The sequence below is a fragment of the Theropithecus gelada genome, chromosome 1 (assembly GCF_003255815.1).
Source record: "Theropithecus gelada isolate Dixy chromosome 1, Tgel_1.0, whole genome shotgun sequence".
In the NCBI taxonomy this organism is placed as follows: Eukaryota; Metazoa; Chordata; class Mammalia; order Primates; family Cercopithecidae; genus Theropithecus; species Theropithecus gelada.
In genome coordinates this window covers 102575363-102592648 of record NC_037668.1, presented here as the reverse complement: position 1 = coordinate 102592648, position 17286 = coordinate 102575363, and the positions used below count along the sequence as shown (strand labels likewise).

Below are 17286 nucleotides of genomic sequence, written 5' to 3'. Positions count from 1 at the left end.
CCTAATCCCCAGTGTGATAGTATTTGGAGATGAGGCCTTTGGGAGGTAATTAGATCATGAGGGATTGGTGCCCTTATAAGAAGAGACATAAGAGAGCTTGCTTCTCTCTCCATTCTCTGCCATATGAGGACACGATGAGAAGACAGTCATCTGTAAACCAGGGAGAGGGTCTTCTTTAAGAACCCAAACATGTTGGTACCCTGATCTTAGACTTCCAGCCTCCAAAAATAGTGTTTGTTTAAGCCACCTAGGCTATGGTATTCTGTTGGAGCAGCCCCAAAGAGACTAAGAGAAATTGGTACTAACAGTAGGATACACATATCTAAAAATGTGGAAGTGGCTTTAGAACTAAGTAGTGGGTGGAGGCTGGAAGAGCTCTGAGGTGCATGCTAGAAAAAGCCGAGATTGCCATGAGGTGATTTTTAAAGGTGATTCTTGTGTGGACTCAGAAACAAGAGAAAACCTCCATCTTCTTAGAGAATACATAAACAATAATAAACAGAGTGTTGGTGGAAATACGGATGGTAAAGGTCATTTTAGTGAGGTTTCAAATGGAAATGAGGAACATGTTATTTGAAATTGGAGAAAAGGCAATCTTACAATAAATTGACAAAGAAGTGGCTGAACTGTGTTCATATACTAGTGTTTTTGAAAGGTAGAAAAATTGATGCAGAGAATCACTTGCTCCCAGTTATGGAGCCAGTAATGGTGGAGCCAGAATTGAACTGAAGCTAGAGTTGGAATTTCTCTGTCTCTTTTCATCCCCAAAGGTAATGTAGACAGTGTGCATATGGGTAGTATAGGAAGAGATGAGGGTAGAGTTGCAGGGTGCTTCAGGCCAGAAGAAATGACTTTATCAATGTGATTCATAAAGAAATATTGCCTTAGGTTTTCCTAAAACTGACTCATGTTAAGCAGTAATCTTGTTTTGGAGCTTTTCCACTTTAGCAAGATAAAAGAGCTGTAATAGTTAGATATTGTTCATATTACATGAGTCTAAAAGCAACTAGATGAGACAATGTATGTGAGAGTGCTTTGTAATCTGCAAAATGGAATATGGGTATTACACTCCTTCCCCAGCTCAGGATTCAGGGCCTGACATGAAGATACTTGGTAATGAATTAGCTTATGATGCAGGAAGAAATCTCTCTCTCTCTCTCTCTCTCTCTGTCTCTCTGTCTCTCTCTCTCTCTCTCTCACACACACACACACACACACGTACACACAGTATGTATATGTGTATCTCCCCACTAGATTGGGAGCTCCATGAGTGCAGTGTCTGTGCCATCTCTGTGTCCCCAATGCCTTACAGAATAACCTAAAATTAGTCATTAAACAATAAGCATTTGTGATTTTAAAAAACTATTATAGTGCCTTTCCTTTTAGCTGGGATTTTTATATGGTAGACTATCTCAATTTGGGATCAGGAGAAAGGATTGTCAGGAATCACTGACTTTACTACAGAGCCACATTTGTATATTACATGGTGGGAGGCAAGGGTGTGAGGGTTAAGTGCTGAAAGGCCTTAGGTGGGAAGGTAGCACCCTAGTAACTCAGCTTTGACTCCTCTAAACTTCAGGCCCTGAAGGATGTGGCATGTGCACTGAAGTGAGGGAAACAGGAACCACCATGGAGACAAGGTTGCTGTGTTTCCTGGGAGACTGTTTTCCCCAGTGCATTGAGCCAGGAAGTGGGTTTTTCCCCACCTAGTGACCAGGGGATGGGTAGATAATCTTGTTCATCACAATAAAGAAACAAACATGTTAGACTGGTCTGGCCAGTGAGTTGTGGGTCTTGACATGACAACGTGGCCTGCGAGTAATATGGTCACAATGACCTGGTGCTTTCTGTGACCAATGGAATCGATGAACAGGGTGCAGTGGAGGGTCACAGGCCTGAGGCAGCATGACCAGGAAGTCTAGTGTTGACACTGGATGCAGAGCGTAACATACAAAAGGAATGGAGTGTTCAGCTGCAACACAATCACCAAGCCCAGAGCAAGGTGACCTTATTCAGCCCAGGGTTATGCCATGAGCAAGGAAAAAAAAAAAAAAGAAAGAAAGAAAAGTGAAGGGAGTAAGTGGCAATGAATGCAGAGGAAAGGGTGGAATTTCAGAAAAGTTCTACTAACCTGAGTTTGTGTTGGTCAGTGAAGCTCTTGTAGTTGGGTGAATGCAATGGTGGACTACAAGTCCACGTCAAGTACAGGTGAAAAGGACCAGAACAGAGAGGATCAGTCAGACCACAGTGTGGTTGACACCGACCCACACAGCATTTGACCATCTCCCTGGAAAGGAGTCTTGATGGTCAGAAAGATGGTAACATGTATATGTATGCAGTGGAAATACTTGCATTGACCATTTTACCAAATCTGTATATAATTAACTTTAGTGCAATTTCTTGATATCAAACAATTTAGTAATCTAAAGTTTCAGTTAAAAAATTCCAGCATTGTCTGAAAAGGAAATAACTGAGCCTGGGTGGACCCTGCTGGTTATTATTCAGCTGTTCTACCAAACTAGTCATATGATGATAGCTGTGGAAGGAGTTGCTTACAAATGGTATCCGAAGCAAGAACCCACATTTATTCCTTTTTTTTTTTTTTTTTTTTTTTTGAGACGGAGTCTCGCTCTATAGCCCAGGCTGGAGTGCAGTGGCCGGATCTCAGCTCACTGCAAGCTCCGCCTCCCGGGTTTACGCCATTCTCCTGTCTTAGCCTCCGGAGTAGCTGGGACTACAGGCGCCCACCACCTCGCCCGGCTAGTTTTTTGTAATTTTTAGTAGAGACAGGGTTTCACTGTGTTAGCCAGGATGGTCTTGATCTCCTGACCTCGTGATCCGCCCGTCTCGGCCTCCCAAAGTGCTGGGATTACAGGCTTGAGCCACCGCGCCCGGCCTATTCCTAAATAGGAAAAGGTGATGTGTAAAAAGTTTCAACCTAATTGGACCTGCTCGACGATTTGTAAGCCTGGACAGGCATCATGCACACATTTGTTAGTATAAGCCTGAGAGAGCAGAATTAAAATTAGGTGCTACCACAGCTGGCCAAGCAATTGTTATTAGGATCTAATTTATCAGTCAATAAGGAAGTTGAGGCTTATGTGATCCCAACTTTTTGACCCCCATTTCATTTAATCAGGGTTTTAGCACTCCCAGCTATTCCCAAGCTATTGATATTTTTAAGAAAAAACTTGAGCCTGAAAAACAGACAAAAGACTATATATTATATAACTCTAATGATTTATCTTAAGAATCTGTGAACTGTGGAATCATGATTGTTAGGACTGAGAGACACCTGCTCACCTTTCTGAAATGAGGAGCTGAAAAGATATTCTGAGATTTAGAAAGGGTAAGGTATACAATGTTGACCTTTTGGAGACAGGAAACCTTTGATGAACTATAGGACACCAAGACAGTTCATTTAAAAGATGGTTTCAAAGCATTATCTGGAGCTGGTTTTCTATGTGCCTTACTGAAGCTCTTGGGTTGTCTTTTTACATAAACCTAGTGAAATAATGGCTTTTGCAGTTGTTCATATGTCTGCAACCCTCATGTGGCACCTTGGTTTCTAAGCTTTGTAACTGCTTTCAGTCTCTTTTGAGGATGAAATTAAACTTTTCTTACCGTTTGGCAGCATGGAACTTTCCTGCGATGTGCTGTTAAGGAGAAAAGAGGCATGAAGAAGTCACCCATATCATCTCCATGTAATTAAGGAGTACAAACTGCTCAATAAAATTGTTGCTAATGATATTTACTTAACTACAGTATGAGTCCCTGCTCTGATCTCAGAATAAATTAGGGATTAGCGGCTCATAAAATGTATAGATTGTAAAACTTTGTTTCCTGTAATAGGGTATGCATTTTTTTAAAGACAGCTTTGTGTTTGGACTATCTTTAGGCTTTCTTGTTCTCTTTCTCTCTCTGCCTCTCCCTGACTCTGCCTCTGTCTATCTCTGTCTGTCTCTCTCTCTCCCTCTCTCTCTCTCTCTATATGTATAGAAGTGTATATGTACACACACACATACACACACACACACAGAGTAGCTCCCTCTTATCTGTGATTTCACTTCCAGTGGTTTCAATTACCCGTGGTCAGCCACAGTCCAAAAATATTAAATGGAAAAATTCCAGAAATAAACAATTTATGTTTTAAATTGCATGCTGTTCTGAGTAGTGTTGTCAGATCCTATGCTGTCCTGCTCCGTCCTGCCCAGGATGTGAATCATCCGTTTTTCCTGGGTATACACATAGTATATGCCACCCACCCTTTAGTCACTAAGCAGCCATATTGGATATCAGATTGAAAAAACCTAGTATACATACGATTTGGTGCTATCCACGGTTTCAGGCATCCACTGGGGGTCTTGGAATGTATTCCCTGTGGATAAGGGAGGACTACTGTATATACTAACATCTATGTGTATGTCTATGTATGAATGTGTATGTGCATGCACCATGTATACATACATATATGTGTACATGTTTTTTAAGTTACTGAATAATTAATGAAGGATAGGTTGAAACAGAAAATAGTGCTCAACTTTGACCTACAGACTTAGATTGACAATTTACTAAGGTATAGCATATAATCAACAAACCAATTTATCCTCTTTTAAAATACCACAAAAATCAAAAGTGATCTATGAATTATTATTTTGATGCTGGATGTGAAATTAATGGAAATGTCTAGATATATGTGAGGAAGATAACACTTCAAAATACTGAGCTTAAATTTAGTTAGGAACTTATAACAAGAAAAATAAGTCCCAAACAAAATCGTATCTTTATTTACTGAGCACATTATTATTTTGATACATGACAAATAACATCAGTAGGGATACAAAGAATAATGCTCTATCCTGGCCTAGCCTTCAAATCTAGCAGAGGATACCAAGAAATAAAAAATTACATATTATGTGATGAGATAGTAACTCAGAGTCTTATGGGGTAGGAGGTGGGGAGCGGGAGTGGAAGGCAACACCGCACACCAGGACATATCAGAGAATGTTTCCTAAGAGAAGAGATGCTTATACACCACAGATATTATCTGCTGGCTGGCAGGTGAAGGAAGGGCCTTCACAGTTGGGGCACCACGTTGTATTCTGAACATGAGAGACAGCAGGTAAGTTTGAGTTACCAGAGTTTAGGGTATGTCATGAGAGGCTAAAGACTCTGCTGAAAGAGCTCTTACTTTCCCATCAGGCGTCCTCTGTGAAGCCCTTTTTGACAACTGGAGCTGGTGGCCTCCTTCTCTGTGCGGCCATGACTTTTTGCATATTTCTCTTGTTGACTTTCCCCATTCACTTTACTTGTTGATGTGTGATTTCCATACTTGTCTGTGGAATAATTAAAATCAGGATGATTTTCTAGGTCTTATCATGAGACTTACAAAAGAGTAGGGACTCAATACATGTTTATTAAATACATACATGCATGGCTGGCAGGCTGCATGAGTGAATGATTATGCACTGTTTGGGGAGAAAGTAAAGAATTGCCTTGGTTATCAAACAACCCCTTGTAAAACCTTATTGGTTTTATTTTTGCATTTTAGGTTACTTGCAGCATATAATAGCCTTATGGATAAACACCTGGCTGGGTATTTTAACAATACAAGGATAAGGCGTCATCTCTTAAGATCAGGACTGGTAAGTTTTGGTTTACTTTCCAACAACCTTCTTGCTTCATGAAGTCCAATAATTCGCTACCTTTTCAGGCTTTCTCTTTGAGTGACATCTTCCACTTCCCCTCATTTTAGAAAAATTTCTTTCTTTCCAAAGTTTTGATTTATGTATTTGAGGTTGTTTGAGAAGATAGGAAGGCAGGTCACAATGACTGCTAAGAAAACTTATAAATCATTGAGGAAAAGGCCCTGAGAGTTTCCAACAGCCTATTTCAATTGTTTGTTTATTCATTCATTCAACACATATTTACTGAACACATTGTATGAGCTAGAAACTGTTAGGAATTGAAGATAGAGAAGATTTTACTGTCATCTTCGGAAAAAATATTGCTTTTGATATTCACGGAATATGGTGTGGAAGACATGTACATTTCAACATTTCCCCCACATTTAAAAGCAAATTATTTCCTGTGATGGTTTATTGATAATATTAGTGTATTTCATTAGCTTCACAACTGTTCTTTCCACAAAATTTCTATTCCTCTAAATGTATACAATGTCAAACCTTTTTAAAATGTTACGGTATTCCATGGAAAGAAAGAGATGTGGTTATAGCAAGTGTTAGCTGTTTACCTTCTTAAAACACAATGAGTTTCCTTAACTATTGTTGCCATGGTGTTGAAAGAGCACGTATTGCATTTCTAATCGTTGTTTCGGTGCTTGGCACTCTAGCTGATAGATCTCAGAGAGCTTGCTTTTCTCCTCCTGAGGCTTTGTTATCAGACAGACCTGGCTGAAACCGAGCTTGCCATTTATAAGCCATAGAATCTTGAGTAAATCACTTTCTTAACTTTTTCAGCCCCAGCTTCCTCAGTTGTAAAATGAGAATGATGGCACGCAGCGCTCAGAATTGTTGTGGCAGTTAGAGATGTGCAATAAATGGGTGTTGTAATTATTGTTACTATTAACATCACTTCTTTGGATAACAGTCCGTGAGTTTTGAGTACAAATGGGAAGGACTTTGTATTTACTTATCAGCATCATTAACAAGCACTTATTGAACACTGGTTGTATGCATGGCAATTCAAATAAGAAAGATGCAGCCCTTTCTCTAGAGGTTCAAATATAGCCTCTCAGCTAGCAGTGTTCTGGGACACCCGGAATCCTGATAGAATATGCAAATATGAGAGCCCTGCCGCAGACTTAATTGAATCAGAAGCTCTGGTAAGGGGCTATCAGTTTTTCAACAAGCTCTGCAGGTGGTTCTGATGCAGGGTCAAGTTTAAGCTCCAAGCACACTTTCTATAGGTATATCTCTTTCTTCCATTGGAAAATGTATTTGCAAAAAAAGATTACCAGTAACCCATCACTTGTAGCACAACTCTGGTTGATCTCAATACTCCAGTGTGTTGCAACAGTAGTGGTAAAAAAATATAGTTAGCAGAATTAAGAAAAATATGTGTCTTGCATGAAAGAGGGGAGCAGAGCTTAAATAAGTGGAAAAGAAGAAGGTGAACAATCCATATGGGTAACGCTCTTTGTTTACAGGGGATAGAGAACAATACAACACATCAACAAATATGCCCACAGGAAGAATTAAAGAAAAGGAAAATAAGTAAATCCACAACAAAAATGGTCACTCCTGGGACTTGCAATGATGCCAGTTGAGACCAATATTGAATATCTTCTATGTATGCTACCGCATAATGTGTGAAATTCTGAATCAAAATAACAAATTAAATTACATTTTGGGCTGGAGAGTGGAAGAAAAAAAAAGCAGTAGGAAAACAAAGTAATGAAACCAATTATTTTTAAAACAAACTGATGAGCTCCTCTGTAGCTACCATGTTTCCCATCAAAGTATTTCCTGCGAGATCATCAGTCCTATGATCACTGCTCCTGGTCATTGTTTCAAGGTAATACCCCACCCTGTTCCTCCAGGAAAGTGTTCAAAAGAGAAATGAAAAGAACACCTGGGTTCCATCAAGGGAAAATTGTTACTGTGATGAAAATCTTGTTTTAAACGTCAAGTGTACCACCTGTGTGTGTTTTCCCAATGAAGGGTATATGAGACTTCCTTTCTCCTTTTTGCCTCATGAAATATGCATTAAAAGTGAAAGTTTATCAACCATAGTGATACATTCTTTTAGGCTTAAAAGCTACTGCTGCTTTCTCTCCCTCTTTCTCCCCTCTCCTTTTTTTTCTCTCTCCCTCCCTCTCCGCCTCCCCAAGGCCTCTCTCTCTCTCTCTCTCTCTCTCTGTGTGTGTGTGTGTGTGTGTGTGTGTCTGTGTGTGTGTGCCTGTCTGTCTTCTCCACCCTCCAGCCTCTTTTTTGGAAACTAACATCACATTTTCTATTTTATATTTCTATGTATGTTTTATTTATTCATGACAGATCACAAGAAGTGGAAGAATACTTTCTGAAAAAGAATATAAACTAAATATTATGAAGCGGGATCATCAAAAATATATCCGGGAGTGCTTAGCCCAGGCAATTTTTCATAAAGTTCTTGATATGGAGGTATAAATATATACTTATTTTTTATTTTATTTTTTTCTACTTCCACATCAATGAAGATGGAGGTATAAATCTTTACTATTTTCTTTGTAATTGATATTGTCTAATATGGTAATTAATAATGCTTTCGTACCTAGAAAAAGAGATATTCTTTCTGTGTTTCATTAAAAAAGAAAATGAAACAAAGAAATACTCAATATCTCTCTGGGCAGCCAGGAGCCAGAAGTCTAGCGTAAGCTTTTCTCCATTTCAGTTGGAGAAAAATATGGACATCATTATATATTTTGTGATATTTAATTTTCCAAATGTAGAGTTTTTCATTCACAATGGCTACTCTAAAACATACCAGCCCTCACCATCTGTACCTCAATTTCCATTTGCTGAAAAAAGTGACATCTGTTTAAATATCAGTAATTCCATTGCCATGAATTATTTCAGATCTGTTATTCTTTTAAGGCTCTGAAGCTCAGCCGTATGTTACATTTCAAGGAATAGGCATTTTAACATCTGCTGTCCCTTCTACCGTAGGCCACGCTGGTCAACATAGATGCACAAACCAAGCATCAACAATATATTTTTTTAATCTGACAGGGCATCTTAGTGGGATATCTAGCTAATTTGATAAATTATTTCAGCCTTGCTCCATGGAACTTGAAGTTTCAAGCATCAACACCATTTTAATCTCTGTGAAAAAGCATGTCGCTTCTTGGCTTGACCATACAAGCAGTAAATCAGAAAACTTGGCTCGTAAAACCATTGACCTGTGAGTGCAGCAAATATTTATGAACAACTGTAGAATCATCAGTAAACCAATATTAAGTCTAGTGCCACTGAAAATATTTATTATTATGCTGCATTAGGGAGATGAAGTGTTCACTTAAGATGTGTATGATCTGTTCATTTAGGAATTTACTTTGTGCTTCATATCATGACTGTGAATTACATAGAATTGTTGTTTGTGGCCCTAAATTCTTGCTTATAAAAGTATTAGCTGTAATTTTTCTGTGAAAACAATAAATAGTACAGCATAAAATTAACACCTTGTTTCAAATTTACCCCACAGGCACTGAGTTCTCTGTTAGCCTTAATCCTTGAAGTCTAGTTTTCCAAAATCTCACTTAACACATTCTGACACATCGTAACTGTAGAATATGCTATTATTTAAATCTTTGTGGATTCCTAGTTCTGAATAAATATTTTAGATAAATGTTAATATGTAATATATTAAATAATATAATTGTTACATAACAGAATAAATCATATATAAATATAATAGAGCAAACTATCTTTAAATTGTCACATTTGTCTCACATTTAGTTTATGCTGATGCTCCTTGCTAATACTGCCGTATTCACATTCATGCATTCACTCATGCAACAAGCCATAATTGCAGGCTACCATGTGCCAGTATGAGGCTGTGTGTTGAAGCTGCAAGGTAGGATTAAAAAAAATACTGTAGAATGTGACTAAGTGCTAGAGGAGAGGAACAAATAGAGTGAGCTCAGAAAAGAAGAGAAGGATGACTTTTCTCTGTGGGAGTCAGAGGCCTTGCTGTTTGAAGACTGAGTGAGGGTTCCTGTGAAAACGTGGAAAAGGTGTTCTAGACCTCAGAAGTTACAGAGGTGTGAAAGGACATAGTAGATGGAAAGGAACCCTCACTGAGGCCAGACTGCACAGTGGGTTAGTTGGCAGGAGTGGCAAGAAGTGACACTCTCCCACAAGTTGGTACCCAGTCTCTGGAGAGCCTTAAATTCTCAAGTAAGTTTGGGGTGTAGGTGATGAGGCGATGAAATGTTTTTCAGCAGGGGAGTAAAAGAAATGAGCAGAGCTGTTTTAGAAAGATGATGTTGCTAAAAATGTGGAAGATGGATTAATGAGCTGGAAAAGATTGGAGGTGGGAGGTCAATTAGGAAGCTATTGCCGAAGGGTGTAGGCTAATAGCAGTAGTGGTAGTGCTGGGAGATGCAGCTGTCTACAGAGAAGCTGAAGTGGGAGAAAGATTTAAGCGGACTGAATGCGAAGGAGTGAGGGAGAAGAAAGAGCTCAGAAGAAAGAGTTTCTCACCTGGTTGGAGGTATGTGCACTGCAGGAGATCAAGAACAACAGCATGAGCTGAAAAGGAACCTTCAAGTGGTCACAAACATGCCTGTTAGAATGGTGTCCTGGAAGCGGGAAGATTTTCACAAGCTGCAGAATGGTTAAAAATGATGAGCACTGGGGAAACAAAGGGAAATTAGGTTTGACCCAGAAGACAAAAACATTGGTGGACTTGGCAAAAGTAGTTTCAGCAGTAGGGAAGTGGCAAGTCAGTCGATGTGGATGACTACAGTGAGTTGGGAATAAATGGAAGGTGGAAAAAGGTTGATAGTGAGTTGAACAGTTTGATAATAAGTGGGTAGGAGATCAGAGGAAGAGAGAGAGGAAAGAGAAGTGTTAAGAAGAGAATTGATGATAGGGAATTATTGAGTCTGCAGGGCTCCTAAGGCAGTAGGAGGGAACCAAGAACAGAGGGGAAACATTTTTTCAAAGGGCCAATGAATAAAACACTCTCAAATATGTCTAATTAATTTCAATTTGCCTTTTAAACGGATTATTTTTACGTGAGGCTTATTTTTAAATTATAGAATAATATATTACAAAAACTTGGGGGGAAAAGCATAAAAAAGGAAAATAATTACATACAATTCCTCCTCCAGAGACAACTGCTGTTAACATCCATTTCTTTCTAGTCTCTTTTCTATTCATATTTTTACCTTAGTAAACTCATACTATGTTGTGACAGGGACAACAAGGTTTTGTGAAAAAACAAGCAAAAAACAGGAAGTTAGTGTCAGATAGGCCAAGGCTGAAATTACAGCTCCTCCACTGGCTGGGTGTATGACCTGGGGCAAGTTCATTATCCTCTGCCTCAGTGTCTTTGTTTGTAAAATAGGGTGGCTTGGCAATTAGAGTTGTTCAAGAAGAAATAATGTATGTGAAGCATCTTCCTAGCACAGGAACAGACACACAATAAGAGCTTGATAAATTAAATTGTATTTCTGTGAAATTCTGTATCCTGCTTTTATCCTGCATTAGGTGCATTGTCCATCTTTTTAAACAGAATCTGTATGAACCTTATTTAATGATCTGTATGAACCATTATTTAAATGATCAATTATATTTTATTCCATCATATGGATGTGCCAGAAATATAACCATTCTTTTTATAGTTTATATTGTTTCTGCATTTTCTTTTACCTTAAAGAAAAAGGAAAAAAAAATTTTCAGATAGCATCTTTGTGCATAAGACATTTTAAAAAATTACTTAGATTTCCCACAGGTTCAGAAGTGAAATTTAAGGGTTAAAGGTTATGAACACTTTTAACTGCCTAATATATGTTGAAAATTGAATTTCCAAATAGTTGCACCAATTTATATTCCCACTTGTGTACTGATGCAGATGATTCTTCTCCATTTCAATGACAAGAGGGGTAATTGAGAATATAGTTAGCTGTTGGAATTATTTTTCTCTAAACTGGTCGTTGCTATAACCGATATGATTCTCTCCTTTATTCTTTCCTGTATGCTTAGCGTTACCATCAGCTTGAAATAAAAAAGAAATTGGAGACCTTAGCTAGGAAGGAGCAAATCCAGATGTTTAAGGTAAGGAGTTATATAACTGTCTTTTACTTCATAGTATTATTTTATGATTTAAAAAAACAAAAAAATACAGTGAAACTATGATTCCAGTTCCCTGGGACACTTTACTTTTGGGTAAAACATAGTTGAAGTCAATGATGGTTCAACCAAGCCTAAACCTTAGCCATCACTATTACAGAAGATTGTGACAAAAATAGGAACTGTTTGTACAAAATAAATTGTAATGAGGCACAAACCTTTCAAAGACAAACTTGAAAATATTCCTGAAATTTCGCTTTTATATATTCTTGTGATAGAGGGCAAGGGATTTTTGTTTGTGTCTTAAGAAGGTAAAAATGGATGGTAATGTTTCCAACCTGATGGTAAAAAGGGCTTTTTAAGAATGATACTATGACACATTTTCATTTGAATGTGACCCTTGGAAATATATGGTGGAAAGGATCCTCATTAGCAAAAGAAAGCATGATAAAATGTAGATTTTGTAAAAGGCATTTTAAAATTCCTTGTTTTCTATTTTTAAATATATCTTCTTTGCAGTGAACTCAGGAAATATAAACTTGAATCAAGAGATGAGATATTCAGTTAAATTCAAGATTTCCATTTAGGTTGGCAGTTTTACTCAATTTCTGAAGTCATTCGTAATCACATGTTGTTCTTAATTTTCTGTGTACTGTGGTATTACAAATATGCAGCCTCAGATACGTTTCACGAACTGACGAATATTTGTAAAGCTTCTGTAGAATAACTTGTCATAAAAGACAGTAATTTTTCACCCTTGCCTGATGGACTCAGGTCTATTTTATTAGGGTGAGAAGATAATTTTGTTACAAAAATGTTTTCAAATGACAGAGGATGGGTCAGTTTTTCAAGATCAAAGAGTTGGTGTGTAGAGATTTGTGGTTAATCCAGCTTTGCCAATATTGCCCTACATCAAGGACTAAGTCATAGATTCTATAATTTATCTGCTGAAATGTTGATGGAGAAAATGTGGTTACTGGAAAAAAGAGTCACTCACACTGCATGAAGCAGGAAAAGTTGCTATGTGTTATTCACCCTTGTCCAGGTAGCCAGACCCACTAAAGGAAGTACATGGGCATATTGTAGCATTGTCAGAGATTTGCTACCCTTGCGCCTCTTCATATGATTTTTATTTGAACAATTTTCACTTTATTACTGAATTTGGCACAAGATATATTTTAGCTCTCATTTTTTAAAACATGGGACACTTTTTGCCAAATGGAATTATTCATTTTCTAAGATAGAAAAGTACTATTTTCTGGTAGTCTACTGATCACAGTAGTAAAGTTCATTATGCCTTTTGTAGTGATCTGCTTAAAATTAACAAATATTATTGCTAAAATGGAGGATACACTGTTTTTGCAGTTATTTCTTTGAGCACAACTAAAGTCGACTCAATTTCTTGCCTTTTACCACCACACCTCACTCCTTAACAAAAGTAACTCTTGGAAGAAACAAGAAAGAATTTCTTTAGTCATATAGTATTTCGTACATGTCATGCATAATCTAACCTAGATTACTAACTGTGTATCTATTTGCTAAATTGCTTTCTTATTCTAGGGAGAGCACACAAGAAGGTCTGTTGAAAATAACATGCCAATCCTATCTCCCCACCCACCAGCCGGCCCAAAGACTAATCGTGGCCATAGTGTTCTGATTGATGAAGGACATTCCAGTCCATTAGCACTGGTGAGTAATATTAAACACTTTGTCATGCAGTATCCCAGCTAATTAATTTATTATTTCTTATTCTCAGAAAGGATACTCTCTGGGAGCATGTCTGCATAATCCCTGCCAGTCCTACTGAATGAAAATATAGTCTTGTATCTATTCAACTGTGTCTCTTCTGAGTGTCTCACTTCCAGTAAATATCACTACTGCCAAATCAATTTTGCTCATGAATGCTAGATTAGTTTTCTGGAAGTCCTGATTACTTATGTTACTTATATACCCAAATACTTTCCCTGGCCTGAGAAAAGCTCAGACTCTCAGGTGACATTTAAGACCTTAAACCATATGACCTCAAATTAGCTATTCCAAATTTTTTTCTGCATGATTACTCTTCAGCATCCTTCAATGCAGCAAAATGGGACCACTATACATATTCTATATTTTCTCACCTCTGGATTTTGTTCTTGCTGTTCCCTCTACTTCCACCTTATCTGTATATATTCAATGGTTCCATATAGCATATTGGGGTAAATACTAACATTTGAGCTTCTTTTATTAAAAGTCTGCACACATACTCTAAGATAAAAATAATTAAATGTACAGAAATTCTATCCAAAGAAACTAAACAGTGATATTTTATTCCAGTTTGATTCTTTTCTAATCTAAAGGTGGTGTTTGCCTGAGGGAAGGTAAAGTACCTTGAAATAATATAGATACAGGAAAAGATTTGTAAAACATTTGCTGAGGGTTGGTGGTTTAAGTTGTAAATGAATTGCTTGATTATATCTTTATTCTTGCTTCGTGTAGCCTGATATATTTCCTTGTTAGCATGTACTTTTTCTGAATTGCAAAATATTTATGGAGAAATTGCAATGCTTTCACAGATTGTTGAAGTAGGTTCATCACATATAGTGTTAAGCTTTGACATTTTTCAAAGGGTAAATATGTTTTGACATTTCTTGATGAACAGCTCAAATGATGAAAAGCAACTGTCTTTCCTTTGTTGTCACCCTATTTCCAGGTTTGATTTGAATATATATGTATACAAATTCTTTTATTGGATGGCAAATTCACTAGACTCTCAAAAGCTTGACCTGAGTGAAACAAAAGAAACAATCACGTGCTGTTTCCTGTCTTCCCACCTGTTTCAGACAGGAAAAATCCTTGAAAGGCTTTCTTTTCAATTTTCCAGCTGAACACCCTCAATAAATAGTTTATGATACATCCAGCAGATCTTAATGTGGTAGGAGTGAAAAAGTAATTTTAAAATTACAGGAAACACTGACACCAGCTTCAAAAACCTTTCTCTCTGGTAAGCCAGGATTCTTCACGTGGCCCGCCCTGATGGTGCTTTTGCACCGTGATACCTATTGCGATCTTGGAATTAAATAGTTCCCATTTTACAGAAATCCAAATCTCTCTCCCTTTTTTTTCCAATCTGGATACATATTCTTTAAATTTGACTTATGATCTCCAAGTGTCCCTGAGATAAAGATAATAATCCTTTTGAGATATTGCCATTGATTTTCTTTTCTTTTTTTAACTTTTTTAAGTGAATAAGGAAATCATCCAACACAATGTTTGTGCCCTTGGTAACCTAAACTTTCAAAATAGTATACAGATTTTTAGCTGTACCACTCCCATTAAAACTATGGAAAATCATTTCAGCTAATTCTGCATATGCTTGGAACATTCACCCCTACTGATCTACTAAGAATTAGAAATGCTCAGCTAAGCTGAGTAATCACCAGGTAGTTAATTTCAATTCCTATTCTGGTATGGTTTTCAGAATGTTAAGCTACAATGCCATATTTATTCCAAGAAAATATATTACACACAATTTAAAATATAACGAATTTAAGGTGGCTTCTGATGTGAACTACAACAATTTGTAGCTCACAGCTGTTAGTTAATGGTGCAGATTTGTTTTTAGAGATAAATGTAATCAGTTAAACATTTGACTACCACATTCATCTAACTGAATGATATCTATATGCAAATGTAGGGAAGTAAAATTTAGAGCACAGCAGCCAATAGATCATGTTCTAGTTTGCAGTAAACTGTTCTCTTAAATTTCTACAATAGATTTTTCAAGTTTTTGTGTTCAGTTGGATTATTTGACAGGAGAGATCCTTGAGGCATGTTTGTTTTACAAAGTTCAAAAGAATTCTTTTAGGTGATCTGATTCCTTTGTTCAGAAACCTCTATTCTAATTTCTCTTTTTGGGTTTTAAGACCTTTTACCTTTTGGACCATATAGGCTTATTTTTTTGTTTCTTTAAACCAAATGCTGCTTTAGTCAATTCACTTGGCTTCTCATATTGGTTGTGATATAGGTTTGTGTATGGAAACCATAAATATAATAACATTGGCATAAACGAAAGGGTCTCCTCCCCATCTCAGCATATACATGAGTCTCAGCTGGCATGCTATCTTAACTCTATGAAGTCATCAAAAGTCCAGACTCCTTTTGTGTTGCTGATCTGCCAGACTTAGGGTATTGCTTTTATCCATAAAAGCCAAGATGGCATATCACCATTTGGATATTTCAGCCAGAGGGAAGGGTAAAGTGAGAGCACATATCTTCTCTCTAACCACATGACCTGAAAGTCTCATGTGTCACTTCTGCTCACATCTTGTTAGCCAAAACTGAGGCATACATCTACACAGAATAGCAAGGGATGCTGGGAAATATCATCTTTATTCATAGTAACCATGTTCCCAGTGAAAAAAAGAAAACAGATATTGGGGAATATTATCTTTGCTACTCTTTTCAGGTCTTGCTCACAACCAGCTCTCTTCCTGGTTGGATGTTCAAATTTATCCTTCTTCTCTGCTTATCCACTTTCTTCTCTTGTTTACCATTTGGATAAAATCCAACTGCTTTTGTGGAACTTTAAGTTGTATTAGCCTCCTTGGCTTACCCTAAACGTTCTAAGAACTTTTACTTCTAAGTTATGGTCTCAGGTATTTTATTGTCTGTTTGGCAGTATTTGTGTGGTTCATTTGACACTAGTTGTTTTGTGTTGCCATTAGATGTTAAAAAATACTTTTTATGTTCTCACGGTTTCTGTGGTGGAAATCCAATAAATGCTGACTTAACAAAATCAGAGATTTAGCAACATATGGCATGCTTCTTAAGCCTAATTTCTGAGGCTGGTTTTTGGTAGTAGGAGCTGCCTTATCATCATTTTTTAAAGTATTTACACACACTTTTCCAGAGCTGAATATTTGTTGTTCACCATTCTTTAAAGTCAATGTATTAAACGCTTTTCATTAGTCACTTATATACCATCTTTCTCATCCTCCTACCTAAATATGTATGTACTGTTCTTGATTGGCTTTCTACTATTTTATTGCATTAGAACAACTGGGTCAAAAGTCATGTATTCTACTTTTGACACATTGCTAATCTTTTTTTTTTTCTAAGACAGCATCCCACTCTGTGGCCCAGGCTGAAGTGTAGTGGCACAGTCCCAGCTCACTGCTGCCTCGACCTGCCTGGGCTCAGGTGACTTCCCACCTCAGACTCCGAGTAGCTGGTGCACAGCACCACAGCCAGCTAATTTTTGGATTTTTTGTAGAGACAAGGTTTCACCGTGTTGCCCAGGCCAATCTCCAACTCCTGGGCTCAAATGTTGTACCCACCTTGTCCTCCCAAAGTGTTGGGATTATAGGTGTGAGCCGCTGCACCCAGCCACATTGCTAGTCTTTATACTAAACTAACAATATTCTTTCAATGCCCCCAGAGGCACTTCTAATGCATTATACTAGCACTTCTGGCATTTGCTGCAGTACATTCTTGATTAGAAAATGCATCA

At 37.5% G+C, this 17286-nt stretch overlaps 1 protein-coding gene across 1 annotated transcript in view; it reads left to right on the top strand.

The window, feature by feature from the left end:
• ERICH3 (glutamate rich 3) overlaps positions 1–17286 on the top strand; it is a 110173-nt gene that overhangs the window by 17078 nt on the left and 75809 nt on the right. Inside the window, exons 2-5 of the mRNA XM_025397188.1 lie at positions 5552–5645; positions 8016–8141; positions 11709–11780; positions 13356–13484. Of these exons, the coding sequence (XP_025252973.1) occupies positions 5552–5645; positions 8016–8141; positions 11709–11780; positions 13356–13484 (421 nt within the window). The remainder of the gene's footprint in view (positions 1–5551; positions 5646–8015; positions 8142–11708; positions 11781–13355; positions 13485–17286) is intronic.